The sequence below is a fragment of the Panthera onca genome, chromosome A1 (genome assembly GCF_046562875.1).
Source record: "Panthera onca isolate mPanOnc1 chromosome A1, mPanOnc1 haplotype 2, whole genome shotgun sequence".
Classification (NCBI taxonomy): Eukaryota; Metazoa; Chordata; class Mammalia; order Carnivora; family Felidae; genus Panthera; species Panthera onca.
The window spans coordinates 41,446,874-41,474,434 of record NC_138339.1 but is presented as its reverse complement, the minus strand read 5'-3'; the positions used below and the strand labels follow the sequence as shown (position 1 = coordinate 41,474,434).

The 27,561-nt window shown below is 43.8% G+C and overlaps 1 protein-coding gene across 5 annotated transcripts in view; it reads left to right on the top strand.

Moving 5' to 3' along the window:
* Positions 1-27,561, top strand: part of HTR4 (5-hydroxytryptamine receptor 4) — a 177,405-nt gene that overhangs the window by 81,646 nt on the left and 68,198 nt on the right. For all 5 annotated transcript variants that reach the window (XM_060634618.3, XM_060634617.3, XM_060634615.3 and 2 more), the window contains exons 3-4: positions 13,526-13,651; positions 14,900-15,100. In XM_060634618.3, the coding sequence (XP_060490601.1) occupies positions 13,526-13,651; positions 14,900-15,100 (327 nt within the window). The remainder of the gene's footprint in view (positions 1-13,525; positions 13,652-14,899; positions 15,101-27,561) is intronic.

Sequence of the window (27,561 nt, the reverse complement as noted above, 5' to 3'; positions counted from 1 at the left end):
GTGCTAGGGGATACGGATATCAAAATGAATAAGACAGTATGGTTGAGATGACAATAAATAATTAAAATATAGTGTGACAAAAGCTATGATATGGAAGCATAGGTGCTGTAAAATATACAGGAAGAGGAAGTTCTTGGAGCTTCCCAGAAAATAGGATGTTTAACAGAGTCCCAAAGGACATGAAGGAGCTTGCCAGGTAAAGAGGGGGAAGGAGAGAAAGGGGCTTAACAAGTGTGTCCCACTTCCTTGAGTGGGCATGTGAGCACTTCTCTGTGGTAGAGTTGGTTATGGAACAGTGTCAGAAATCGAGGTGGAGAGCTCAGTAGGGCCCGGGTTAAATCAGGTCACGTTTGGTATTTTACCAACATGGCAATGGAGGAGGACATTATGGTATTTTGGACCGATAAGGGGAGATGAGTTCGTTCCTTCTGGAAAAAAACCAAAGCGAAACATTTTCACTTCAGTGCTGCGAATGGTTGGGAAGAGAAAGAGTCAAGGCAGATGACCAATTAAAAGGTGACTCATTCATTCACTCATTCATTCATCCAATCATTCATTCATTCATTCATTCATCTTTTTGAGTACTTGTATGTGCCAAGCACTGCTTTAGGCACTAGAAACACATCAGTGAACATAACAGACCATGTTCCTGCTTTCAGTGGGTTTACATTCAAGACAGTCTAGTGTGTAGGAGGGCATGCTGGCTAACAGCCATGGAAACCGATCACACAAGGCAGGGGAATAGAAAGTGAGAGAGAGGTCCTGTGCCAAATTTGGTGGCCTGGAAAGTCATCTCCTCAGAGGTAAATCTGAGTGGAGACTTGAATGAAGAAGTGAGTAGTTTCGATCCGAGAGATCCAGCTGGAGGCAGCACCAAATGAGAGACCCTGAGAGGGGAGCCCCAGTTGGCTCCTTTTGGGAATGACGAGGAAGACGTTACAGCTGGAGCAGCATGGGAAAAGGAGAATGTGGTAAAGGCTGAGATCATAGGACAGCCAAGAGCCAGCTTTGTGGAGCCATTTAGGCCACGGTAAGGGTTCTGGGTGTTAACTGTGAGTGTGATTAGGGAAGTGACACATTCCAACCTAAGCATTTCACAGAGCTCACTCTGTCTACTGGGTGAAGAGTGGGGTGTATTACAGAAAACAACGGAAGCGGGAACACCAGTTGTAGGCCTTTGCCATCATCCAGGTGAGGCATGAGGTGGTTTCAACTAGGCTGGTGATGGTCTAAAGAACGGGGAAAGGGTCAGAAGCAGAGGACGTTTTTTTAAGGTAGAGCTACTCGGATTTGTTGATGTATGTGAGACATGAGAAGAAGAGGCTTCCCAAGAATCACTTTAAGATGGTTGGCCCAAGAATGGACAAAGAGGCTGCTTATTGAGATGGGAAGCAGGGTTGAGGTGGGGGAAATGAAGAGTTGAATTTTAGAGGTGTTGAACTGAAGCTGTCTGATAGGCTGATGACCGAAGGCAGAGTAGGCAGTAGGATGTGAACGGCGGTAGTAATCTCTGCAGAGACAACAGAAAGACCCTTATTAGGGTATTGACAGTGGACTAGAGAGGAGTGAAGAGATTCACAAGGTACTCAGAGTAGGTAGAAGCTTAGGGAAAGGAGGAACAATGACGTAAGATGCCAGATTTCTGGTGTGGTCAGGTAGAATGATGCTTTTTCCCACTTAGTGAAAAACTCCAGAGGAATGCAGGACTCCCAGTTAAATAGGTTTCTTTTAGGAGGTTCTTATAGATCTTAAGGACCCCCTGCCCTGTTCTTCTTTAGACCAAACTCATTTCCGGTTCCAGAAGAACAGGGGCCATCTAACTAGTTTCATAAAGGACCAAGATAAATAGTTTTAGCTTTTGCAGTCCATACAGTTTCCATCATAATTATTCAACTCTGCCTTTGCCGTGGAAAGCAGCCACAGAAGATACAAAAGTGATTGAGTGTGAGCGTGTCCCAGTGAAATTTTACTCACAAATACAGGCAGTGGGCTGGATTTGGCCCTCTGGCCATTGTTTGGTTACCTCTGTAGGAGAACAACCCCAAGCAATTTCTTCTTTCACCTGAGCAGAAAATTTTTACACTGTCAGAGCAGGGGTGAGAAGAGAAATCATAATACTTAGCAACAGCAAGCCTAGACCCTGGCAAAATATGTAGAGCTGAATCCATCAGCAACTGGGCCCAGTGACAGGGGCCAGATGTAGCAGAGGGATAGGGAGCAGGTTGTTATCAGAGTATGGGAAATTCCACTTTTCCTTGGACTCTTATCCTTGGGGTAAATGATTGACTACGGGGAGACGCCTCATGTGGCCCACAGTTTTTTTTTTTTTCCCCTGGGCTGGATTTCTTAGAAGCACAAGAATAATTTCAAGGCAATGACCAGCCAAATCCTGAAAACATAACACTTGTCTTGTTCCAAAGGAACACAGGTCTGTACCCGGTGAGCATTATGTACCCTAAACAACTGTGGGCAAAGAGGTGTTTGCAAAACAAACCAGAGACCCTACCCTGAATTTGCCTATAGACAAAAAATATGTCATAAAACAATTATCTCTTACACTGTTTGCTCAGTTCTAACTTTGGAAGGTGTAGTCTCGTTGTTGTTTTTTTAAGTTTATTTATTTATTTTGAGAGAGAGGGCATGCACGCTTGGAGGAGGAGCAGAGAGAGAGGGAGAGAAAGAATCCCAGGCAGGCTCTGCATTGACAACGCAGAGCCTGACGCGGGACTCGATCTTACGAAGCGTGAGATCCTGGCCTGAGCTGAAATCAAGAGTTGGATGCTTAACCGACTGAGCCACCCAGCCGCCCCAGAAGAATGGATTTTCTTTTTAAAAAAATTTTTTTAACATTTTTATTTATTTTTGAGACAGAGAGAGACAGAGCATGAATGGGGGAGGGGCAGAGAGAGAGGGAGACACAGAACTCGAAGCAGGCTCCAGGCTCTAAGCTGTCAGCCCAGAGCCCGACGCGGGGCTCGAACTCACGGACCGCGAGATCGTGACCTGAGCTGAAGTCGGACGCTTAACCGACTGAGCCACCCAGCCGCCCCAGAAGAATGGATTTTCCTAAAGTGAGACTCGCCCCTAAGGTGTAATTTACTGGCATTATCACTTAGCATTTTATTTCCAAAAAGCCCTGGTAGTTAACATACTGTACCGCAGCGAGAATCTTCCCAAATATAGATCTCACTTTGTCACATGGGTCCTGGCTTGGCTTTGCATTCAGGCTTGGCCTCAGATAACAGTGTCTTCGATCCTGATATCTTTTGAATTCCTTGCAGCTTTGAACTCCCATTATACTCTCTACAGACAGAGCCTCGTTAAGCTTTGAAGTTTTTCTCATGCCCCGTATGTGTAATCTCTGAGGCTCTTGAAAAGCCTGTTAAAAGCTTGCCACTAGAATTCTCCACGAGTTTGTGTTTGAAAAATACCTAACCTTCATCAGCTGTGCATCAAACACCAGCACCACCCTCCCACCCTCAAAAACAACGAGAAACAAGGTTTTTTAGGAATTGCATAGAAGCTCTATTTTGAGTAATTTTCTTCCTGTAAAGATGTTGTGATCCCTACCATTTTCTGTAGCCAGCGTATTTTCACAAAGCATATGAAGCTGTCATCATCAGTGTGTTGGATATCAAGTTTGTAGACTACACGTAAAACTTAATCACGTCTTTTTTTTTTTTTTTTTTAAAGGAATGTTATTCAATCTCAAACGAGCACGTTTGAAATTTAGTGGGGAAAGCACTGGGCTTGGAATCAGAATGTGTAGGTTTAAGTCCCAGGTGCCCCACCTGATAGTTGTAGGAGCTTACGTTTCCCAGATACGCTGAGCACCGGTCCCTTCAGAAAGAAGACATCGTGATATTAGATTACGTGGTACTTGAGACGATGAAATGAGGCAGCGGGGAAAACCTCCCTGGTGCATTGTTTGCCATATAGTAGGTGCTCGATAAAGCCACGTCAGAATCGCCCCACTTCCAAATAGGAAGTTCCAAATGTAGGAGCGAAAGAAAGTGATTTGCAATGGAGGGATGAGGGCTGGGGTAGAGGGCATCCTGTCCAATGCTCTGCTTCGGTGGCCTCCAAAGTGTGGTCCCCAGACCGGCAGCATCAGCATCACCTAGGATCTTGTTAGAAATGTACGGAACTAGAAACTATGTGGGTGGATCCGGAAATCCAAGCCAAGCTTTGATATTCCCTGGTGATTCTGGAGCACCACTGCTCTGATGCTCTTATCATGGAACGGTTTTATATGAATTACCTTATTTAGTTTTTTCTGGAAAAAAAAAAAGGTTTTGTAAGGGAAAAATCATACTTAAAAAAAAAAAAAAGCTGACTGGAAGACCTGAAAACTTACCATTAAGATCCCAAAGTCACATAAAACAAATAAGAAATAGTCCCCCAGCGTATTTGAAAATATAGGATTCCAAGTAAGGATAACACCTAGAACATATCTAGAATGTGGAAAGGAACTAAGACCACGTGAATAGAATAGAGACATTCAACAGAGGCTACAGCAAGGGGGTTGGCCATCACTACTCTCAGTCTGCAAAGACTCAAAGTCAGGCAAGAGAGCAGAAAAGAGTATAGTGAAAACAGTGGGGCTTCAGCTCTGATCGGAGGTTGTTGGCATAGGGAAGCAAGAGGTGAACTGCAAAGAAGTGAGGGGCTCTCATGTAATTGGTTTGGGGGTCATATTTGCCTTTCGGTGGTTGGTCTTCAGGTGGAAGCAGGTAGGAGGGAAGAAAGAGAGCCATTGAATAAGTCCTGACCTTTCTGGACTGGTTGCTGCAAATATTGGCAGTAAGAGTTTTCCTGTTACCTAGGATCTGGCCATCGTTTGTACATTAGGCCATCAAGAAACCCAGGACAAAACCGCGCACGTATTTAAAGGAAATGACGTAAGCTTTGACAAGGTTACAGTTACGACGTTTCTGAAGTTATTGGTATAGAGGAAAACAGTTAACATTCCCAGGGACTCTGCTATTTCCATTTTACCTAAAAAGGCGTTTAAACATTAATTTACATGAACTATTATCAGTGCAAATATTATCTGAGCTTAAGTCTCCTGTGTGTACTCCAAGTGCCATGGATTTTGTTCATGGCAACTAATAAAGGTAATGAAGACAGTACACACACAACATAATTAGTTGTGAAAATGATGTATACTGTCAAAGGAAAAACTGCAGTGGAGAAAATTAAACAGAGAAGGATGACTTTTTCAAGGCTTTGCTATTGGGGAGAGAAACCAGGATGCAGTCTGAACTCAGTTTCACTGAAGCAGAGAACAGGAGAGGTTTCCAGGAGTAGAGTGGGGGTGGGAATCATACATAGGCCATCTGTGTTTGCTATTTGGCCTTACCCAAAGGAAACAGGGGGGAGTTTTAGAATTTGGAGCAATGTGTCCATTGGAGTTAGGCTCCTACCCTCTCACAGAAACTGGGAGATAGGGACTCTGTCTTCCTTAATGATAACATTTCAAAGGGATGGCTACTAGGTCCGTGAGAAAGACAGCCCTGGCTTGTAAAACTGGAAAGAGGCTTTTAAAGATATTTGTGTCCCAAAAGGCCAGAGACACAATCTACACTTACAAGTTTTCTAAAGTAAATGCTCTAAGATCACACCTGTCAGAACGGCTAGTATCAAAAAGACAAGAAGTCACAAGTGCTGGTGAGCTTGCGGGGGGAAAAAAGGAACCCTTGTGTTGATGGCAGTGGAAATTAGTGCAGCCACTATTCAAAACAGTATGGAGGATCCTCAAAAAATTGCAAATAGAAATGCCGTATGATCCAGTAACTTCACGTCTGGGTATTTATCCGAAGAAAGTGACCACACTAATTCAAAAAGATACGTGTACCTCTCTGTTTATTGCAACATTAGTTACAGGAGCCAAGATACAGAAGCACCCCAAGCTCCCCAAGGATACGTGAATGGATAAAAAAAAGATGTGGGATATGTACAATGGAATATTACTCGGCCATAAAAAAGTATAAAACATTGCCATTTGTGACAACATGGATAGACCTACAAGGTATAATGAAGTACGTCAGACAGAGCAAGACACACACCGTACGATTTCATTTGTATGCGGGATCTAAAGTACCAGACAGAGGAACAAAAAATCGCAAATCAGAAAACAGACTCAGAAGTACAGAGAACAAACTGGTAGTTGCCAGGGTCGGGGGATGGGTGAAATAAGAGAAGAATATCAAGAGGCACAGACTTCCAGTCATGAAATAAATAAGCCACAGGGATATAAAGTACAGCATAAGGAATATAGTCAATAATACTGTAATAAGTTCGTGTGGTAACAGGTTGAAACTACTCTTATGGTGGTGAGCATTTCGTAATGCATATAAATGTTGAATCACTATGTGCTACCCCTAAAACTAATATAATAGTGTATGTTAACTATATTTTGATTTTAATAACTTTTTAAATGTTTATTTTTAAGAGAGAGAGAGAGAGACAGAGCGAGAGTGGGGGAGGGGCAGAGAGAGAGGCACAGAATCCGAAGCAGGCTCCAGGCTCTGAGCTCTCAGCACAGAGCCCGAGACGGGGCTCGAACTCACGAACCACGAGAGCATGACCTGAGCTGAAGTCGGACGCTTAACCGACTGAGCCACCCAGACACCCCTCCATTTATTTATTTATTTATTTGCTTATTTATTTATATGCTTATTTATGTTTATTTATTTCTGAGACAGAGACAGAGCATGAGTGGGGGAGGGGCAGAGAGAGAGGGAGATACAGGATCTGAAGCAGGCTCCAGCCTCCAAGCTGTCAGCACAGAGCTCGACGGGCTCGAACTCATGAACTATGAGAGCATGAACAGAGCCGAAGTTGGACGCTTAACCGACTGAGCCACCCAGACACCCCAAGACACCCCTCAATTAAAAAAATAATAAAGCAAATGCTGAAAGAAAAGGGAAGCCAGAACCTAGAGTTAGGGAGAAGTCTATCTAAAGTTTAGTCAAGCCGAACAGAAGGGTATTGACCATCGTGGTCAATACCCAGTCTTTTCTCTTTATTGAGAACACCAGGAACCTTACGGTTAAGGTTATTACAATTCACACCAGAAAAACAATCCAATTTTAGTCAGGGTCTCTCTTTTAAGTCAGAGTACCTTGGCACCCTTTGTGCCGACCTTTGGCAAGAAAATAAATCCTGTCTTCTCTTCTCTCTCACCATCCAGAGGACCGTGCAGCGGTGGACAGGATGGGGGAAGGAAGCCTTGAATCAGGAGTATTTTGAACTTCCGGGGCTCCTGTGTGGATGTGCTATGTGTATTTACATGAAACATGTCCCCCTTGTGACCGGGACTTACAAGGAATGGGACAGTTGGCACATTCTCCAGAGATCATGGATCTGGTGATGGAGCCTCCTTATCAAACAGAGTTTGATTGGAAAATTCAATACATAAAAAGAAACAGAAGAACTTCTCGAGTTGCCCTGCCTCCTTGGCTCCCCCCTCATTCCCAGAAGTGGCTCTGTGGTATTGCCGGGAGCTATCGAGGGGACACTTCTTTTTTTCCACCAGATGTTTTCTTCGCTCTTGGCTTCCACAATACCATACTCGCCTGAGGTTCCTCAGAAATCCCTGGGCGTTTTTCTCATTCTCCTCTGCTGGTTCCTTCTTCTCTCCTGCATGACTCAGTAGTGGAGTTCATCAAGCCCCTGGCCCTCTTCTTGGGTGATTTCATCCCTCCCCTGAGATCTAAATCCCACCAAATGCTGAAAATCCCAAGTATATATCTCCTTCTCAGCCATCTCTTCTGAACTCCAGACACACATATCCAATTGCCTCCTCGACACATTCACTTGAACGTCTTAAAAAAATTTTTCTTAAGTCATCTCTATACCCACCGTGGAGCTTGAACTCACAACCCTGAGATCAAGAGTCTCAGGCTCTTCTGAGTGAGCCAACCGCGTGTCCCTTCATTTAAATGTCTTATAGGCATCTCACACAACATGTTTTTCTCATCTCATTAAATTCCTATCTCATTACTGAGATAAGCAATTCAGAAATGTAATTTCCATTTCTTCTTATCCATCCATCGATCTGTTGTTCTTACCTATCCCTTTACTTCCCAAATATACCTTTATTCCACCCACTGCCACGACCTTACTCCAAGCCACTGCCATCACTGACCTGAGCTTTGCAAGGGCCCCTGACAGGTTCACTGACTTTCTCTCACATTCACACCCGCAGGGCTGCTTTTCTGCTTAAATCACTTCACTGCATTCTCATGTATTGTCTAATAGACCATAAGCTTCTCGGCAGTGCATACAAAGCCCAAGGGGTGTTCAGAGCCCCCCCCCCCCCCAGATTCTTTATTCCTTGCTCATTCCCCTCTGATGGTAAACGCAAAATATCTTTCCTGTCCTGGCACCTTTGCATTTGCTCTCCTGGCTCCTCTAACTCATGGATCCTCTGCACGTATCACAGTTCAGCTGAACATCCCTCCCCGTGTTCCCTGATTACCTAGCTTCCCTCTAATCCAGTTGCTCTCCATCCACCATCGTGTCAATGCCCTTGATAGTTTTACTACCCTGAGTGTGATTCATGAACCACCAGCATGAGCATCACCGATGCTCTTCGTGAGCCTAGGAGTTTGTGAGAAATGCAGAGCCCCAGCCCCCACCCCAGATGAAAAGAATCAGAATTTGCATTTTAACAAGATCCCCAGTAGATGCACATGAACATTTTAAGTTTGAGAGTGTCACTTTGAGGTACTGATCGCCAATTATATTTCTTTAGCTGTGCACTTGCTTGGTTTTTTTCATCAATAGTGTGAACTCTGTGAATGTAGGGTCTCTGTCACTTTCTTTACTGCTGCATCCCCGTGCATAGCACAATGCTTGGCATATGGGTGGCAGTCAATACATATTTGATCAACGAGAGTTTTAATCTAACTTCCTTAATGGATCCATGAAGAAACTGAGGCTCAGAGAAGCTACACAGCTGTTACTAACATGGCCAGTGCAAAAAAAAAAGAGATAAGTATTCTTGACTCCTAAGAAAGTATAGTGTGTGTGTGTGTGTGTGTGTGTGTGTGTGTGTGTGTGTGTGTGTGAAACCTTGAAACCAACTGTTCTCGGTGATGTGACAAACAAACCTAAAATTTCCTTAGGCTATTATCCCTCTGCAGGCTTCTGATACCAATAACTCACAATGATTACTTATTGATATTTTACTTTATCATTTATCATCCTTTTTCACATGCACTGACCTATGTGGAAAATTTGCCCAGAATTACTGACCCAGGTTTTCTTTTATCAAGAGCTGAGAAAATGGTACACAGAGCCAACAAGTGTGTGGTGTTTCTTTATCAATAGATCAAGAGATCACTGAAAGAAGCAAAAGAGAAGAGAAAGCAAAATTTACCACAAGCATAAGTGTCAAAGAACCAATTTAGTGGAGTGGACTGCTCTTTGGCCAGATGAGAAGTACCTGGTAGTGGTTGACAGGGAGTGGTTGGAGGAAGTCCAAGGTAACCCAGCGATCTAACGTGGATTTTGCTAGGTGGTTCCTGATTTATCTTAATTACCACTGGACTTACATTTAGTTCAGTGGACAGTTCTGCTTAATTGGAAAAGCTCCTTCCATTGTTAAATTGTGCTTGTCATTCAAAGTTGAGTTTAAAGCTTAGTTATTTCTGGCTCCTAACTGGTATGCCACAAGTGAACCATAACGTTGACTTGGGAATCTCTGACCCTGATATTCCCATTTGATTTGAAATGTACATTATCTGGTGCCAGAGGTATTCACCACATACCCTCAATCTGGTCTTTTCTCCGATAAGAGGAAAGGCAGTATAGAGGAGATGGTTCTAATGACAAGGATGTGGTTGATGGAGAATCCGTGTTCTAAGAATATGTTCAGGTCACTGTCCATAGATAAGAGAGTGATCTAAAATCAGCCAGACCAATCTGCCTCCAACGCAGGAGCCCGATTCGGTATCCTCTCTGTGGTCATCCATATAAACTTTCTTTATTGCGATAAAGTGTGCATAACCTAAAATTTGCCATTAATATATAAAATAACCATTTTAAATGTATAATCCAGTGACAGTAAGTACATTCACGATGGTGCACAACCATCACCACTATCCATTTCTAGAATTTTTTCCTCTTCCTCACAGAAACTCCGTACTGCTCATTCCTTGCTCCTCCGTGTCCCTGGTAACCACTATTGTGTTCTGTCTCTATGAATTTGCCTGTTCTAGGCTCTTCTTATAAGCGGAATCATACAATATTTGTCTTTCTGTCGGAATTATTTCATATTTCACTAAGTATAATGTTTTCAAGGTTTATGTCCATTGTAGCATGTTTCAGACCTTCATTTCTTTTCATGGCTGATTAGTATTCCGTAGTATGTGTATACCACATTTTGTTCATCCATTTATCTGTTGATGGACACTTGGGTCATTTCTACCTTTTTACTACTGTGAATAATGTTGCTGTAAACATAGGTAGAAAAGTATTTATGTCCCTGCTTTCAGTTCTTTGGGGGTATATACCTGGGAGTTGAATTACTGACTCCCCTGGTCATTCTATGTTTAGCCTTTTGAGAAACTTCTGCGAAAATTTATTTTGGGACACTGCTTTCCACAGTGAAGGCACTGTTTTACAATTCCACCAGGATGCGCAAGGGTTCCGATGTCTCCACGTGGTTATCGACGCGTGTTATTTTTCAGTTTTGTTTGATTTTCTAATAGCCATCTTAACAGGTGTGAAGTGGTATTTTATTGATGTCTAGGTATTCTTAAACATTTCCTGAGCCAAGGAGTTCAAAACAACACCAGGAAGCTGTTGAGGATCATTCTTAGTTGTTAGGAAGTTCTACTACCCGTTACTAAATGTTACCTTTCTCTTGGCAGTGATTCCCCACCTTGGTTGCACATCTGAATCCCTTGAGAGCTTTTAAAAATTCCAATATTTAGGCCACAAAGCCCAGACCAGTTAAATCAGTGTCTTCGAGATTGGAGTCCATGCATCAGCACTTTTTAAAGCTCCTTAGGTGATTTCAGTATGTAACTAAAGTTGAGAACCAACCACTGCTTACAACCCGATCACTGGTCCCCCTTGATTCCACAAGCCTGAAGGGCAGAAAGTATGACAACTCTATCACAGAGCATTCTGTGACAACCCTTATTATATAGCCAGCCCTTCACCCCCTCTGGCAGTCCTGTCCTCCTGTCCCTTCTAGATTTTTTTTTTTTTTTTTTTTGCCATAGCGTGTATTAGAGCCTGACACTTTACATATTTTCTTGTTTAGCTATTCATTGTCTGTTCTCTGTTTGGCTTATCTGCTTCTGCAAGATATACAACAATGCCTAATGCAGAGTAGGTGCTCAGAAAATGCTGTTGAATGAATGAATGCGGGAATCTACTCTCATTTCAGATGGCAGTGCTTCAAGATAGTTAAAAACAGCTTTTGTGTCTTATCTCTGGGTCTTTTCTTCTCTAGGCAAAATCTTCTTTGTACCTTCAATCAGTCTTCAAAGATGTTGAAGCCTAAACCTCACCGTTATGAATGCAGTATGTTTTTTCTTTCACTTAGTTAGCTTAACATAACTGAGCACTTCCTATGTACTACACATACCTGTACGCACATATTCTAGATCAGACGCTGTGCTAGGATCTGGGAGTTGCAGTGAAAAAAGCGAAACAAAGTCATTGTGTGAGGATGGGCCACAGGAATCAACAACAGAAGTCATTTCGGATAACAAGTGGTTCACAGAAACTGCAAAATGTTTGTTGGTTGTGGCACATTCAACAGGGCCTCACTTGAATCTGAGATGTGAGTGACAAGAAGAAGCCAGCCCCGAAGAAGCGTTCCAGGAGGAAGGCAGAGAGCAAGGGCAGAGGCTGTGCGGGGAGAACATGTTTCCGAAGGGCTCTCAGTCAGAGCCTCTGAGAAGAACAAGGGGAAATCCCACTCTCACCTCCTTTGTTGGCCACTTTACTTGCCGTAACATGGCCTGAGATCAGATTAGCTTGGGGTAGCCATATTACCCTGTGGAAGTCTTTTTCCTCCTGAATCACATCTCCCCCGTTCAATACTTGTAACCTGTCGATAGTTGGAATTTGGATGTGGAAGGGTGGTTTAGATGAACATAACTTGAATTTCTTTTTATGAACCTTAGCCACGATGACTTCAATCAGTCAACACAAACACTTGTCAGCAGAGTGAAGGAGCTTGCTGGCTCTTCAGCCACTATAATACTGGTTCCTTATTCCAGTTGGCACCTTGTCTTCCATGCCAGGCCTAATGGAAAACAATTTGGGGACGAGGCCAGAGCTAGGATCTGGTGGGTTGTTGCTATCTGGGGCCAACAGCCATCTTGGTTTTCAGTTAGAGTAGCTCAGTCAAGACAGCTGTTTCTTGCTGCTTGGGACCCTGTGTTTCCAGGCTCACAGGACAAGCAGCCTCTCCTAGGCCAGACACTAACATACTTTGACAATTCAGTTCTCCACTCTGGGCCTCAGTTTCTCCGTGTTGAAATGTAGGGTTTGGCACTGAGAGTTTTGAGACCCTTTGAAACGTGATTAAAAGAGAAAATTTTATTACTACTCTATTAAAAGCGGAAACCTTTTTTCTGTAGCTTTTTAATAACCTACGGATGTTATGCTTTTATTGATGAAGACACTTGCTTCCAAGTTAATAAAACAAAATGCCGAGTTTACGATAGGAGGGCAGGGTTCACAGGACCAATTCAGATGCTGGAATTGACAAGAACACAAATGTGAGCTATTCAATCGGGCACCAAAAGAAATGTGATTCAGGGCAGTTGAAAGGAGTCCCTGAGCCTATTGATTGGCTGTTATCTTTCCAGTGGAGCTCACAGAATCTGAGATCAGTTTATTCAGGTCCACTTTTTGCTAGAACAGCCTTCAAGCCATGACCTCTCCCCACAATAGCCCACTTCTACAGGGCAGCTTCTGCATGGGCAGGGGTGGGGTCCTGGAGACAGGGTGGCCTCGTGTTCATGCAGACCCTGCTTCCACTTACTGTCATTCATTCATCCAACACCAACTTTCCTTCATCCGACAACTGTGAGTGATGCACTGAGATTGAACTGATCGGTGGATAAAACAGGCAGGCTCTCCGCCTGGTGGAGCTTACCTCCTCGCTGGGGAGGTGTGCACGACAGGAATCAACCAAATAAGGCTTCTGAGCACAGGCTGAGTGAGGTAAGTGCTCTGAAGGAACGTCACAAGCTCTCTGGCAGAGAGTAACTGCGTAATGGCAGGGTAGTTACTTCACCTCTCTGAGCTGCCGCCTCCTCATTATGTAGAAGGTTAAGTAGGATAATATGTAAAGTGACGAGTACAGACATTGGCATATACCAGGTGTATATAGTAAATATGGATTACGGCTGCTGATGGTGAAGCTACCTTCCTGAAGATAAGTGAGGAAAAAATTAATTTTCTTCCTTGTGTCTCAGAGTTTCCTTCAATTCTGTGTGTGTGTGTGTGTGTGTGTGTGTGTGTGTGTGTGCATGCGTGTGTCTTCCAGTTCCAAGGAGGGTTTTGGGTCGGTGGAGAAGGTCGTGCTGCTCACGTTTCTCTCGGCGGTTATCCTGATGGCCATCCTGGGGAACCTGCTGGTGATGGTGGCTGTGTGCAGGGACAGGCAGCTCAGGTGAGTAGCAGGAGGAAACCGGAGGAGGCTCTCCCTGGAGAGCTGGGGTCTGAACTATGATTCCCATTACAATTCAGATTATGAGAGGGAAATGATGTTGGTAAAACAGAGCAGGGAAGAGATCACACGTGATTTCCCCATGATGACATAGCCGGTGTAAGCACTTACACTGATCTCCGTCCCGTCTTTTTTTCCCGTGTTCAGCTTTGGGAGGGGTTGGGGGGAGGTGTTTGGTAACAGTTGTGATCACTATAAATGTACAATTGTTGAGAGCATGTCTAGTCTAACCTCCCCACTGGTTCAGAGAGGGGTGGATGCTCAGTGACTGATCTGGATTTAGACCTGTATCTTCTGCTCTTTCCACTTCATCAGTCTCAACCCAGCTGCAGTTCAAGTCACCTGAAGACCTTTTGAAAATTGCTAGTGTGTAGCATAAGTATGTCCCATGCAGTGTCTGGAACATACTTATAGTAAATAGTTATTCATTGTTTACCTGAAATTGACATTTAACTCGGAGGCCTATTTTATAACTCAGAGGTCATATTTTATCTGACAATCCTTGTGGGGGTGGGGGAGGGTTTAACCACCCAAAGTCTCTGAACTAATTGATCTGGGGAGAGACCTGGGCATCAATATTTATAAAAACTCACCCGGTGATTCTGGTGTTGAGCCTGGGTCGAGAGCCACCAGGCCATAAAATGGGATAAAAGATACAATCCTGGCTCACCTACGGCCTTCCTCTCTAAGCAAGGCATGCACTAATCCACTTACAATGCAAAGGAAATGTAAAAGCGCGGTTCTGGCCCATGTCACAAATGTGAGGCACACAGCAGTCAGTCTAAGCGTGGAAAACAGTGGAATTTGACACCATTTGTGAGGAGGGTGCCTTGGGAGGGTTCCCTGAGAATAACCAAACAAGGCCTGAAGGGAAGGGCGGGTGGGGAGAGAGAGAAGCCTGTGTAGAGGCCATGCTTCATGCACCAGGGCTCAAATCAAGCCAGTGTGGCCACAGGGAAGAAGATGAGAAGGATTTGGGTGCAGGAGGTCAGGGATGGCTGGACCACACACACTGCATGACAGAGGGGGGAAGGGAATTTCACAGAATTCATTGCATGTCTGACTTTTCTTTCCTCTGTCTCTCTCCCTTCTTTCTTTGTTTCCCTCTCCTCTTTTTTCTGTCCTGCCCCTTTCTCCCACCTTTTCCTTTGTCTCTCCCCCTGCCTTCTTCCTTGTACATTCTTCTCACAGGAAGATAAAGACCAATTATTTCATCGTATCCCTCGCCTTTGCGGATCTGCTGGTCTCGGTGCTGGTGATGCCCTTTGGTGCCATCGAGCTGGTTCAGGACATCTGGATTTATGGGGAGATGTTTTGCCTGGTCCGGACATCGCTAGACGTCCTGCTCACGACGGCGTCGATTTTTCACCTGTGCTGCATTTCTCTGGACAGGTGAGGACAGAGCAGTGTGACAGCAGAGCTCCGTGCTGGGGACAAGGACCTGATTGGCTATGGGGCCACGCCTTTCTTCCTTTCCCTAATTCATCATAAGTGATGAATCTCAGAGAGATAAGTTCTGGGTACTCACTGATTCCCCCACTCTCCAGTCTTTGCAGAGGGCTCCCTTTCAGTCAGGCCCTCCCTAAGGTCCTGCAGACACAGAGGTGGTTAAGGCCCAGAACCGGCCTGTAGGAAGTTCACGATCTAGAGAGTGACAAGTTTTGGCAATCAGTTTACGGTAGAGCTCTAAATTTATACTGATGGCACGAACAAACTCTGAGGGAGCAGGAAGTAATATGCCTTCCCCAATAGGCAGCTAGGGTGGTTCAGAAGGATAGTTTGATGTTCTGACATGACCTCCTCTCCCAAAATGTGTCCGCATCAGAATTTTATATGCATATTTAGGTATGTGCATGCAACTGTGGAGAATCTTTTCCAGAAAGTTAAAGATGATTTTAAAATCCCCAGTAATGATTCGTTTGGGGGACGCACGGCTAGCATTTAATTCCTTTGCATAATTTTATTCTTTTGCTTCACATTTGACTTCAGGAGGCCTGACGATTTCCATCGTGGCCTTATTTATTTGAGGTGTACGTTAATCAGTGGTATTTGGGCTTTTTATTTTCCAATTCCTGCCCGTTTGTATTCAGTCATAAAAGCAGAATGCAGTCTAAAGGTCAGACGATTACAGGATCACAAACCGCCATCACAGTACTCGTATCGTAGGGTTAGTTCCCAAATTCTGATAACACATGCCAGTAATATGTTACCAGAATTCCCATGGGACAAGCCTTTCCTATCTCCGGAGGAGTCCAACAGACCCAGTCATTCTTCCAGTCTAGAGATAGGTCACTGTTTCTTTAACTGGGGGACAGGAAAAGCATTTGACTAAAATTAGAGATTGTGATGTGTCTAAAATATGTCTTTAAACACTCAAATAAGAGTCTGTCCAGAGAATTTCTGACACTGGGGAAGGTCCTGAGGGCCTGAAACCAGCTGCGGGAACAGTGGATTCATCTCCTGTCCCATGGGATGGTGCTTATTGATTGGAATGGCAGGTGTAATGGCCTGCTCTATTTAAATTGTGCGAATTCTTTCTCTCTCTTGCTGTACCAGGAACATAGAGTCGAATGTGCTTAAATTAAATGCACGTCTAATGAGACTCTCTCGCTACAGATAGCGACATTGGTAAAACTGAACTGTTGGTTGGCGAGCAGACCCAAAGCACGTCATGGTTTGAAACTTGTGTTCATCTGCTTGTTCGCAGCAGTCCGACTTCAGTACATGAAACACTTTAAGCCAGTCACTATATACTGTATGAAAGTTCACATGAGAAGAAATAAAATATAAGGGGGTAGAAAATACATGGAAGTCTTGAGGGGTAGCCCACATGGGGTCATTGCCAAATTGAGTGCTGAGACTGAAAGTATCATATGGACTTGGAGGGGGCAGAGCTGAGGTGATCGTGGCACCTGGAGGTAACCTTGAGTTTTGGGTAAAAGCAAGGGGAAGAAAATGAGCTGAGTAGGGAGTGTAGATTGGGGGGGACATATAGAATCATCTTCCTAGTGTGGAAAATTGACTCGGAGCAGCCCTGAGAAGGGGGCTGAAGTTTCCCTAGGAAGATTTGGCTTCAGAGTTCCAGATGAACTATCAGGGGCTTTAGAAATCATGGAATTTTCCCCGCGAAGGCGGGCATTCGTTGTCTTGAAGCAGTATGGTCTGGTCATGAAGAACCATCTGCTTTAGAACTGAAGAGGGTGGGATTCAAACCCCCGCTCTGCCAGTGTTTAGCTCTGAGGATGGTCTTAAGTTATTAAGCTTTTCTGAGTCTCTGTCTTCTCATCTCTAAAATTGGGGGCAATAGCACCTGTTCTATAGGATTGCAGTTAGGATTGAGTTAGATAGTCCGGCGGAGGCATTGCGTTGGCCCAGCTTGGCACAGTACACAGTGCTGGTGGATGTTCATTTCAGTTTCCTGCAACTGTCCATGCACCCTCCATGGGTAAGATTTTTCTTACCGAACTTGGACCTCATCAGTGAATAGCTGCTCCAGCCGCTGCATCATCCAGAAATCAGGTAGTTACGCTACATGCGGTCTTTCCTTATCCCCTGCATTTAATCAATAAGTCCTACTGATTTTCTTTCCTAAACAGATCCTACTGTTTCTCTCCAACTTTTATCATGCTGGCCCAGACTAATGCCATCTCTTGCATAAGCCGCTTCAGCAGCCTCCTAATTGTTCTCCCCACATCTACTTTATCTTCCTCCAATCTGCTCACGTCTTATAAGATCTCATAGCCAGAGTCATGGTTAAAACCCTTCAATGGCTATGCAGTGCACTGAAGATCGAGACCAGACTCCTGGGCCCGTAGGGTTTTGTGCCATCTGTTTCCTGTCTGTGTCCCCAACCTCCCTTGATGCCCTTCACCAGCCTTACTCCCGGGGCTGCAAGCTGTCTTTGCCTTCTTTCTGTCTCCAGTGCTCTGGGCCCAGCCATCCCAGGGCCTTGGCTCCTCCCTGTACCTGGAAACTCCTTTGCCCCCTCCTCTCTTGTGTATCTTTCAGACTTAGGCTCAATCCTTGCCTCCTTCTGGAAGCTCTCCCTGACCCCATCAAACTGATTCTTCTTTGTAAAAGTTAGTGCAATGGTGATTAAAATCTATCGTGTATTTTTTTTTTGCGTTTATACTCTTTTATTAAAGTATAATTAACATGCTGTGTTATATTACTTTCATGTGTACACATAATGCTTCAACAATTCTATGTATTATTTAATGCTCACTGTGATAAGTATAGTGACCATCTGTCACCACACGACGTTATTACAATCTTATTGGCTGTATTCCCTATGCTGTACTTTTCATCTCTGTGATTTATTCATTTTGTCACTGGAAGTTTTTACCTCTTATTCCTCTCTATCTATTTCACCCATTCCCCCCACCTCCCCTCAGGCAACCCCAGTTTGCTCTCTGTATTTAAGAATGGGGGCGTGCCTCTTTTATTTTCCTTTGCTCATTTGTTTCTTATAGAACACATTCGAGTGGAATCATATGTCTCTATCACCCCCGAGAGGAGAAAGTGCAAAGATATGAGTAAGGAGGGGCACCTGGGTGGCTAGGTCGGTGAAGCGTCCGTCTTCGGCTCAGGTCACGATCTCATGGCTCAGGGGTTGAGCCCCGCATCGGGCTCTGCACGGGCAGCATGGAGCCTGCTTGGGATTCTCTCTCTCTTTCTCTCTCTCTCTCTGTCCCTCCCCTGCTCACACGCTCTCTCTCTCTCAAAACATAAACATTAAAAAAAAAAAAGATATGAGTAAGGACAATGTCCTCACCCTCATGGAACTTACCTTTTAATGGGGAAACTAGCAATTAACCAATAAGGGCAACCAACCTACTGATGTAGGCACTTGGTAAACGCTGTTCAACAAATGGAGTGTTCAGTGTACCCTGTTTTTGAGGGAATTCTCTCAAAACTTTTTGGCTGCCATTAGTTCCATTTCCTTCTCGGATAGTGGACATCAAAACCTCTGATACCATAAATAAGATGGAGTCAGATGGTTTCGTTTGGCCGGTTTTCCTCAGGGAGCCTGGGAAGGTTGCCAATTGTTTCTAGCATCTCCTGTCCCAAGAATGATATTCTCATTGGGATGGAAGGTTCACCCTGAACATGACAACACTACATCTTAGTCTGGAAGTGTAAGCTTTTATTTATCAGTTAGCTTCTGTTTTTGCTCTGTCCAACCTGACCGTTGGGCTGGGCCAGAGCACAGGGGGAGCTTGTCAGTGGGGTGCGGTACCCATTGTTCATCATGTGATTCCTGTTAAGATGTTTGTCTTTGTTTCTGGAGCTACCATGACTCTACAGGGATTAGTGATCTCCGGTCATGCTTCCCAGGCAAAAACGCTCACTGTGATTCTTAATTCCTCCAGAATGGCAGACCCTTGGATCAGAGCAAGAAGCAGGACTCCATTAATATTATAAAATGCTTTTTCCCAACTACAGTGCTCCATCCACTGTGCTTCCTGGTGCTTTGAGAATTAAATCCAATTAATGAAAGCTTATTGCCTCATTAGAAGTAATTTCCAAAGCATAATTAAGCTACATGCATCATATAGTATGTATGGGTCATGGGAGACCAGAAAAGTGGATTAAAAGCACTATAGTACAGTTGACTATTTTGAATCAAAGGTTCTGTGGTGAATGAAAACCAACTAAGTATCTGTGATAGAGTACTGAGTTTTAATCTGGCCACTAAAACCCATGAGAAATAGTTATGTGTGTTGCCCTAGAAAGATATCACTGCTGTGTTAATTGGGGGGGAAAGCAAGTGTCAGATTTCAATGTTTAGAATAATTCTACTTTTGTAAAATAAATATAGAGGTATTATATTTAGGTATAGGTGAGTGAGTGAGTGAGTGAGTGAGTGACAGAGAGAGAATATGAATGAAATTGCATCAAACTATTAACAACGGTTATATGGAGGGTAGTTGAAAATGGTCCTGGCTAGACTAGGTGACCAGATAGATCGGGGTTGGGAGCCATCACTTTTACTAACCTCTAAAATATATGTTTGAAACTTGAATCTTCCCTGTGCTAGAAACTGACACTTCTTGAGCGCAGAAGTATCCAGGATCGCCTTTGGCCAAAAGTGCTCCTAGACCAGCACATTCTCCAGTCACTGAAAACATTCTAACTTTAGTGTTAGGAGTTCCCTCTGAGATCTGAGCGAGGCAGAGAGCGCAGAAGTCTTTCTGACCAACGTGTTCTCTCTGCTTTCTCACAAAATGCCCTGGATTCTCCCCCCTTTGGAGCCCTGGCTGTCTCCTGTCAGCAGATCCTTTCTCCCACTCACTCCCATATTCGTCTTCCTTGGTCCCACCACCCTCATTCATGACCTTGTGTCTCATCCATTTCAACAGTCTCTTTTCTAATCATCGCAGTTTCTTTTTAATTTTTAATGTTTATTTTTGAAAGAGAGAGAGAGAGAGAGAGAGAGAGAGCTAGCAGGTGAGGGGCAGAGAGAGAAGGAGACAAACACTCTGAAGCAGGCTCCAGACTCTGAACTCTTGTCAGCACAGAGCCTGTCGCAGGGCTTGAATCACGAACCATGAGATGGTGACCTGAGCCGAAGCATAACGCTTAACTCACTGAGCAACCCAGGCGCCACCCTCCCCATCACAGTTTTTAATGAGCATGACAATAATACCTGAGCATTGTGAAAAAAAAGTGCCTCCGGCTTATGAGTAGAACATAAAAATGTCTCTCTTCTCCCTCTGCACCTCCACAGCTATATACCCTAGAGGTTACCACTGTACACAGTAGCTGTCTGCAAATTCCAGTCATTTGATATGCAAGAAGCAGACTTCTGTGAATATATTTTTAGTTTGCTCAAATGGCTTTATATTTAAAATAAGCTTTTGAAAAGGGCTTTCCCAGTATCCCAATGAATTGCCTGAATGTAGTGTTTTGACCAACTCACTTCTCAGATGATATGTTAGTAAGATCTTTTTCAGCAACACATGATGGAAAATAAATCGATTGGTTGAATCAGCTGAAAAGTCTGACCTTAGACATGGCCGTCTACAGGGTTTGAACAATGCCATTGAGGCTCACTCTCTCCTTCTGTCTCTGTCTCTCTCTCCTCCTTGACTCTATCTTTTCTTTTTTCTTCTCTTTCTCTTCCATCTCTGTCAGTCTCCCTCTCTGCCTCTGTCCATCTCTGTATATCTGTCTTTTGTGTCCCTTTGCTGTTTTCTTGTTGGATTGAGTCTCAGGCTGGGCTTAGACCAGTGAGTCTTAAACCATCCTGATGAACTTGTGAATCCACAGGAGGAGAAGCCTAAATGCTCTTTCTCATGGAAGAATTTTGGCTGGCTTTGCTTGAGTCACTCTTTCATTGACCATTCACACATTATGGTGGCTGGGCAGAGGTGAGGCACCATGACAGCTTTACCAAAGGTGTATGGCGTGGGAGAATGGCAGTTCCTTCTGGAAGAAGGATGTTGGGCAGACAAGAATAGCAGACATCAACTTCTCTTAGGCTGCCCAAGGGACCTTCAGATCTCTTTATTGAGCCTCCACAACAAGACAAAGGTTTGCCCTTCCCAACTCTTCTTGTATTAGGCCAAACATCCCTAGATCCTTCCACTGGCTTCATATGCCATACTTTTTAGACTTGTAACCATTCTGATCCCCTTCCCCCAATCCATGCTATACTTTGTCCTGTATTTGGCATCAAATGCAATTCCCCTTGAAATGGTTCACTTCACTGAGGATGCCATTCTCTATGGGATTGCAAGATGTCCTCACTGACATGTTCGACCAAATTGCCTACCCTTTCTCTTGGCAACACAAGAACTTGATGTATATTATCTGCAAAACTCTTCCGACGATTTGTCAGTCACAGATTTTCTTTTAAAACAGGTTTACTTGTTAAACATATGATTCTGACTCAAAGGTTGCGTATTTCATCCTGTGCCAGAGATAAGCGTGTCTGCGTTTCTTAATGATCTCCCTGCGGCACCACTCAGTTTTGTAATGTATACCTAAAAGGTGTCTGTCATTGTGAACTTGTGTCACACAGTTACATCTGTTTTCCCAATGGGATTGAAATGTGTTTCTGAAAGGAAGGCGTACTGTTTCCCTTTCTCACATACGCTTTGAGGCTAAGTTCATACTTTGTACATAATGGTAATACTTGTTGAGTTGAATCTCATGCTACGGGATATGAACTCTTATTTTTATATTCATTTCATTAAATATGCATTGAGTACTTAACTAATTGCCAGGAGCTGAGCAGAGCAGTGGAAGTGCAGAGGTGAACAACCAGAGAAAGCTCTGAATCACAGAGCTTTTAGTCTAGTGGGGAACAGGTAGTAAATAGGTAATTATAATGAAATCGGTGGCCATTGAAGTCAAATAAGGAGAAGTCAAAGAAGCTATTGGAGCATGTGGCCTCCAAAGCAGTGTAAGCACTGGGAGGAAGTAACAGGGAAGCTGGGATCTGTGGATTATGCAAATGTCAGTAGGTAAAGGGGAAGAAGAGGAGGCATCTCCTGGAAGGAAGGTTCGAGAAAATGGCATGTGCAAAGCCCCGAATTTTTTTCAGTGATACCTTATCAACCACAGGCTAAATTCTTCCCTTGTCTTTCAGTGCTTTTCCCAGCGTGTCCTTGGTCTGTTTTTTCTAACTCAGCTCCAACCCATGAGTGATCTGTTATTCATAGCCTGAGTCTGATATGTTTCCTCATAACCCCATGTTCTGCCTTGCCTCGAGTTCCTTTTCTTTTCCCGATGAACACTCACCCTTCAGTATTCTGACAGAATGTGTCACTGTCTCTGCCCACTGGCCAGGCTTCATTCCCCATGATTTGTTGTTTCTTCTGAGTGCCCATAGAATGTTAAATATAAGCATAGCAGTGGGGCGCCTGGATGGCTCAGTCAGTTAAGCGTCCAACTTCGGCTCAGGTCATGATCTCGTGGTTTGAGAGTTCAAGCCTCGTGTCGGGCTCTGTGCTGACAGCTCAGAGCCTGGAGCCTGCTTCGGATTCTATAATTTATAATAATAAATAAAACGTTAAAAAAATTAAAAAATGTATAAGCATAGCAGTTATCATCCATCTTGTTTTTAAAATTTTTAATGTTTTTTTTATTTTTTATTTTTAATTTTTGTGAGAGAGAGAAAGCGCACATGCGCACACAAGCAGGGGAGGGGCAGAGAGAGAGGGGACACAGAATCTGAAGCAGGCTCCAGGCTCCACGTTGTCAGCACGGAGCCCGACGCAGGGCTTGAACCCACGCATCGTGAGATCGTGACCCAAGCTGAAGTCGGATGCTGAACCGACTGAGCCACCCAGGTGCCCCAGTTATCACTCATCTTAATCATTGGTTTATCTCCTTCTCATCCTGGATGATAAGCTCCTTGAGAGTCAGCCTCAAGGCAAATGAGAGTTCACCTGTCCTCGTGCTATTCTGATTGGTCCAAGGCAGCTGCTCCAGGCACATTTAGCTGATGCTCCGAGATGTGACTTGTGGTTGCTTGGTCTGACTTTGGTGTTCATTTTTCTACCCTTCTCAAATAGCCAGTATAGCAAGTAGTTAAGAATGACGCCCGGGGTGCTAGACTGCCTGGATTCAATCCCAGCTTGACCGGTTACCAATTGTGTAATCTTGAGAAGTTATTTAAATTTTCTGGGTTTTACCTTCTCAGCTCTAACATTGTGTTAATAGTAACTTCCTTTTGGAGTTCGTGAAGAATATAACTGAGTGCATGCAGGAGAACATAAATCAGTGCATGGTACATAATAAGCATTCAATAAATGTTAGCCACAAGTATTATTCCATTATTGTTCTCCTTTCCAAATGTGAATTTCTACTGGTTGTTGTGGGTGACTTCCCAGACACCAGTTGCTGTGTTTTTCTTCCTGTTGTACGGCCGAGTATCCTTCAAGGTTAGACCCTCGGCCTTCCAGCACTAGGGATCTCCTTCTTTCCTTTGGAGAGCTCACCCATCCCATGGCTTCACCTGCACCTCTGTTCTCACCCCTCCTGCAGTCCTGTCCCATCTCTGGGCTCTGGGGTCCTATCTCTACCCACCTGTTCAATATCTCGCCTTAAGCTTCTTTCTGTTTTCTTGAATCCTCTGTGCCCAAAGTGGAAATTTCCGTTATAAACTAATATCCTCTTCTACTTTGTACGTAAAAGGCACATCTATTAGTCATCTTTTAGTCATTTAAATGCAATTCTTTGAGGTCATCTTTTCCTTATCCACCATGACCAGCTGGAAGCCAAATCGTAGATTCATTTTTATAAATATCTCTCAAACCCATCTTCCTCCTCTTCGCTCCTTTTCTCCCATCCCACTTCTTGATTGTTGCAGTAGGTTTTTAGTTTTTATTCCTGTATATTATTTATCATATGCATCTTTAAATTTATTTAAATATGTTCACATTTTTTCCATGTGTCCTCAGCTCAGAAAGCTTATAAGGCACTCATGTTCTCTGTCTTCTTCCTAAAGAGGGTTGCTTTGGTCTCACCCTGACCATTCACCAGCATTACCAGGGCACGGACTTTGCCAGATGTGGGTTTAATTCCCAGTTTTACTGTATCCTGGCCGTAGGATATTAGGCAAGTGGATTGAACTCCCTGGGCCTCAGTTTCCTCATATTTAAAACGTGGAGAATGAGAGCTGCCTTGCAGCGTTGCTATAGGAGAGTGAGATATATTATAGAATACACCTCTTGCTGCATAATGAGCCCTCGGTAAATGGGCAACACGTATAGTGTGAATAGTAGTAGCTATAGCAGAGACAAGAAACAGACACTTATAATACGATTGGAGATGTGCTGTGTCACAGACATAAACAAAATACTTGAAGAACCAGGGCAGAGATGCGGAAACAATTCAGATCTCTGACAGAAAGGAGTCTCCCCCCAAACCCTCACCCCCACAGTTTTTTCTTCCTGGAACCCGAAGTTCCCCCTCGGCTCTTGGCGACATTCTCAGCCCCACTTTGTGCTCCTGGCTCCTGATGAATATCCCTGCTGGGGTCGTCTTCCTTGATTCTCAAAGCGACTGGCAGCTTGCCAAACCCCTTGGGAAGCAGAAGCGGAGCGCTTTAGCTTTCTCTTGAAGCCGCTGCTGTTTCTACACCACTTCAGAGGGGAACCAGAGCAACTGAAGTGTAACAAAACCAGTTACCATGAGGAGAAAGATAAATCTCTGCATCCAGAGCTCTGCCACAAAATGTGGCTAGATCCCCTACTGGAGGGAGGACTACTGTCAAGCCAGGGAACTGCCACGGTCACACTAGACTGTATATTACCTGTTTATTTCAGTTGTGGTTATCTGTTGCCATATAACATCTACCCCAAAACTTAATGGCTGAAAAAACAATGTACTATTCCCAGACTTCACAGTTCTGCGCGTCAGGAATCTGGGCTTGGCTAAAGTCACTTGATCGTGTTTAGCTGGAGACTGGACAAGCCTGAAGGGTCCAAGACAATTTATCATACACATTGATGGCACTTTGGTGGCGTCATCTGGAAAGCTGGGCTCAGCTGGGCCCCTGTCCCTGTCCATGTGGTCCCAGCTCTCTATATGTGATCTCATGTTCATACATGTTCGATTTCTTACATGACAGATCATGGCCTTGAGAAACCAAGAGCCCTCTTAAAAATGAGTCTCAAGACCGGCATACAACACTTCTAATGTATTCTCGGTCAGGGCAGTCACAAGGCAGTCACAAGGGAAGGAGCAGACTCCCCACCTCTGGATGGGAAGCATGTCAAAGAATTTGTGGCCATCTTTAATCCAACACAACTACAACCTCTTACAAAAGCTGAGATGTAATTAATCCCCCTTTACACATAAGAAACAGAGACCCAAAGACATCACGTGATTTGTTAAATGTTGGAAAGAATATCCATGAAAGGATTGACGCTAGAACTGATTGTCTTGCTAAAGACAAAACACCCCTTGTAATTAATAAATTTATTGATTCTGCAGAGCTCTTTATCCCCCTAGTCCTAAGTCCTGAAGACCACTGGCTTGTGCTTTATAAATTCGGAGTTGGGGGTGGGGGGTGAGGGGACTGTGATGAAAGGTTTGTTTTCCTGATTCCATCTCAATATTTGGGTTTTAGCAGCCAGATGCGACTTCATGTGTTCTCTCCTGCGGTTGGCATTTCTTTCTTTAGTTAATCGTGACTAGAGATCTGGTCTCGCGGACCATCTAGGATGTCACTTTCAATTATTTCAGTTAGGACAGCAGGGCCTGGATTAAGTCCATAAGAAGATACTACACAAGATCTACTTCATTGCTTGCAACCAATAGGGTCTCACTGCTTCCGTTCACCTTTAGGGACCAACTCATTCACCACGTCATTACTAGGAGAGATGTTGAACCAGGTGACCTCCATTTTATTTGTTAAATAATTTAGAGCCCCTGGTTCCAGAATGTATTTGAATCTATTTGAATTCATATGTATAATATATATATATTCCCTTTGATCTTGTACTTATATGTAAGAAAAGATAGTAACTACTATTTATGAAGCATTATGTACCCAAAACTTCCTGTATTGAACACTAGCTCATCATTTCTCACCGTGAGTCAGTGAGGTGGCCATAATGATACCCACACTGCAGATGAGTAAACTGGATCCTGGAGAAGTCACATAACTAATCCTGAGACCACAGAGCTAATAACTGGTTAAGGCAGGAAGACGAGATGCTCAGATAAAGACATAAAGTTGACGGCTAACATCTCCTCTAAGTCTGAGAATCTAAGATTCCACGTTATTCTCCTTGCTCCTCTGCTTTCCCTGTGGTGGGATGGCAGGAAGTGAGGAGGAAGAATTTTCCTTAATTGTAGGACGGGTGGGGTAGAGATTAGCATGGAGCTTAAAATACATGACTGACTTCTAAGAGTTGTCAAAGTAAATTGTGTCCCCAGAGACATTTAAAAGCAATTTAATCACACTTTTCCACATGGCTGCATTTGGGGAAGCTGGTGGCTGGTCTACCAAAGGGGATTTTAATGGAGTTTTACGAACAGTAGTTTGAAATGTTTTGCGTAGACATTTCTTTGCAAATACCCATGCCACGTGTTAGTTAATCCTGGCCACCTGGAACCTCACTTGTCACTTGAACATTCATTTAACCACTTTGTATAAGTTTTTTAGTGAAAGAAGAACGGGCCTTGTCCAGTGGAAGTCTAGGGAACAGACCTTGCAGATAAATCCGTTCCTGAGATGAGACCAAACCGCATTCCCTCATGAACCCTGTTCACCTGGCAGGGGAACCAACGATCCTTTTTCTTGAATTTGTTGTAATTCAGCTTCTTTAGTAGAGCATGCAGCAGTGTTGATCGCAGTGGACATTTTCCAGTTCAAAGAACTTTTGGACGTTTTCCAGTTCAAAAAACTTTTGTTAGACTCATCCTAGCATAACATTCAAAAAGGTTCTCAGGAGTTCCCAAACCACCAGCATCATTTATCAGTTATTATGTTATCAGTTATTGCCAACCAGTAACAATAACAGAAACGTGAATTCTTGGACGCCATAACCAGATCTTTCAGGAACCTGTATTTCAGCAACCCCTCCAGGTGACTCCCTTGTATGCTACAGTTTGAGAACCACTGCCCCTGAGCTGGCCTTTTGAGACAGATTTTGTTCTATTTTCTTCCAAATACTCTATGTCCCAGTTAACTTGTACTCTCTTTATGTTTGTATGCCTATGTGGATGCATGGATACAGGTTTATGGATTTATTTTATATAGATAATCTCTGTCTCCTGGCCTTTGTCCATACTATTTATAGTACATGGATTGCACTTTCTTCTCCACCATCCTTAAAAGACACTTGCTGGAGAAAACCTTCCCATCCTTCTACTAAATATGACCTTTACAT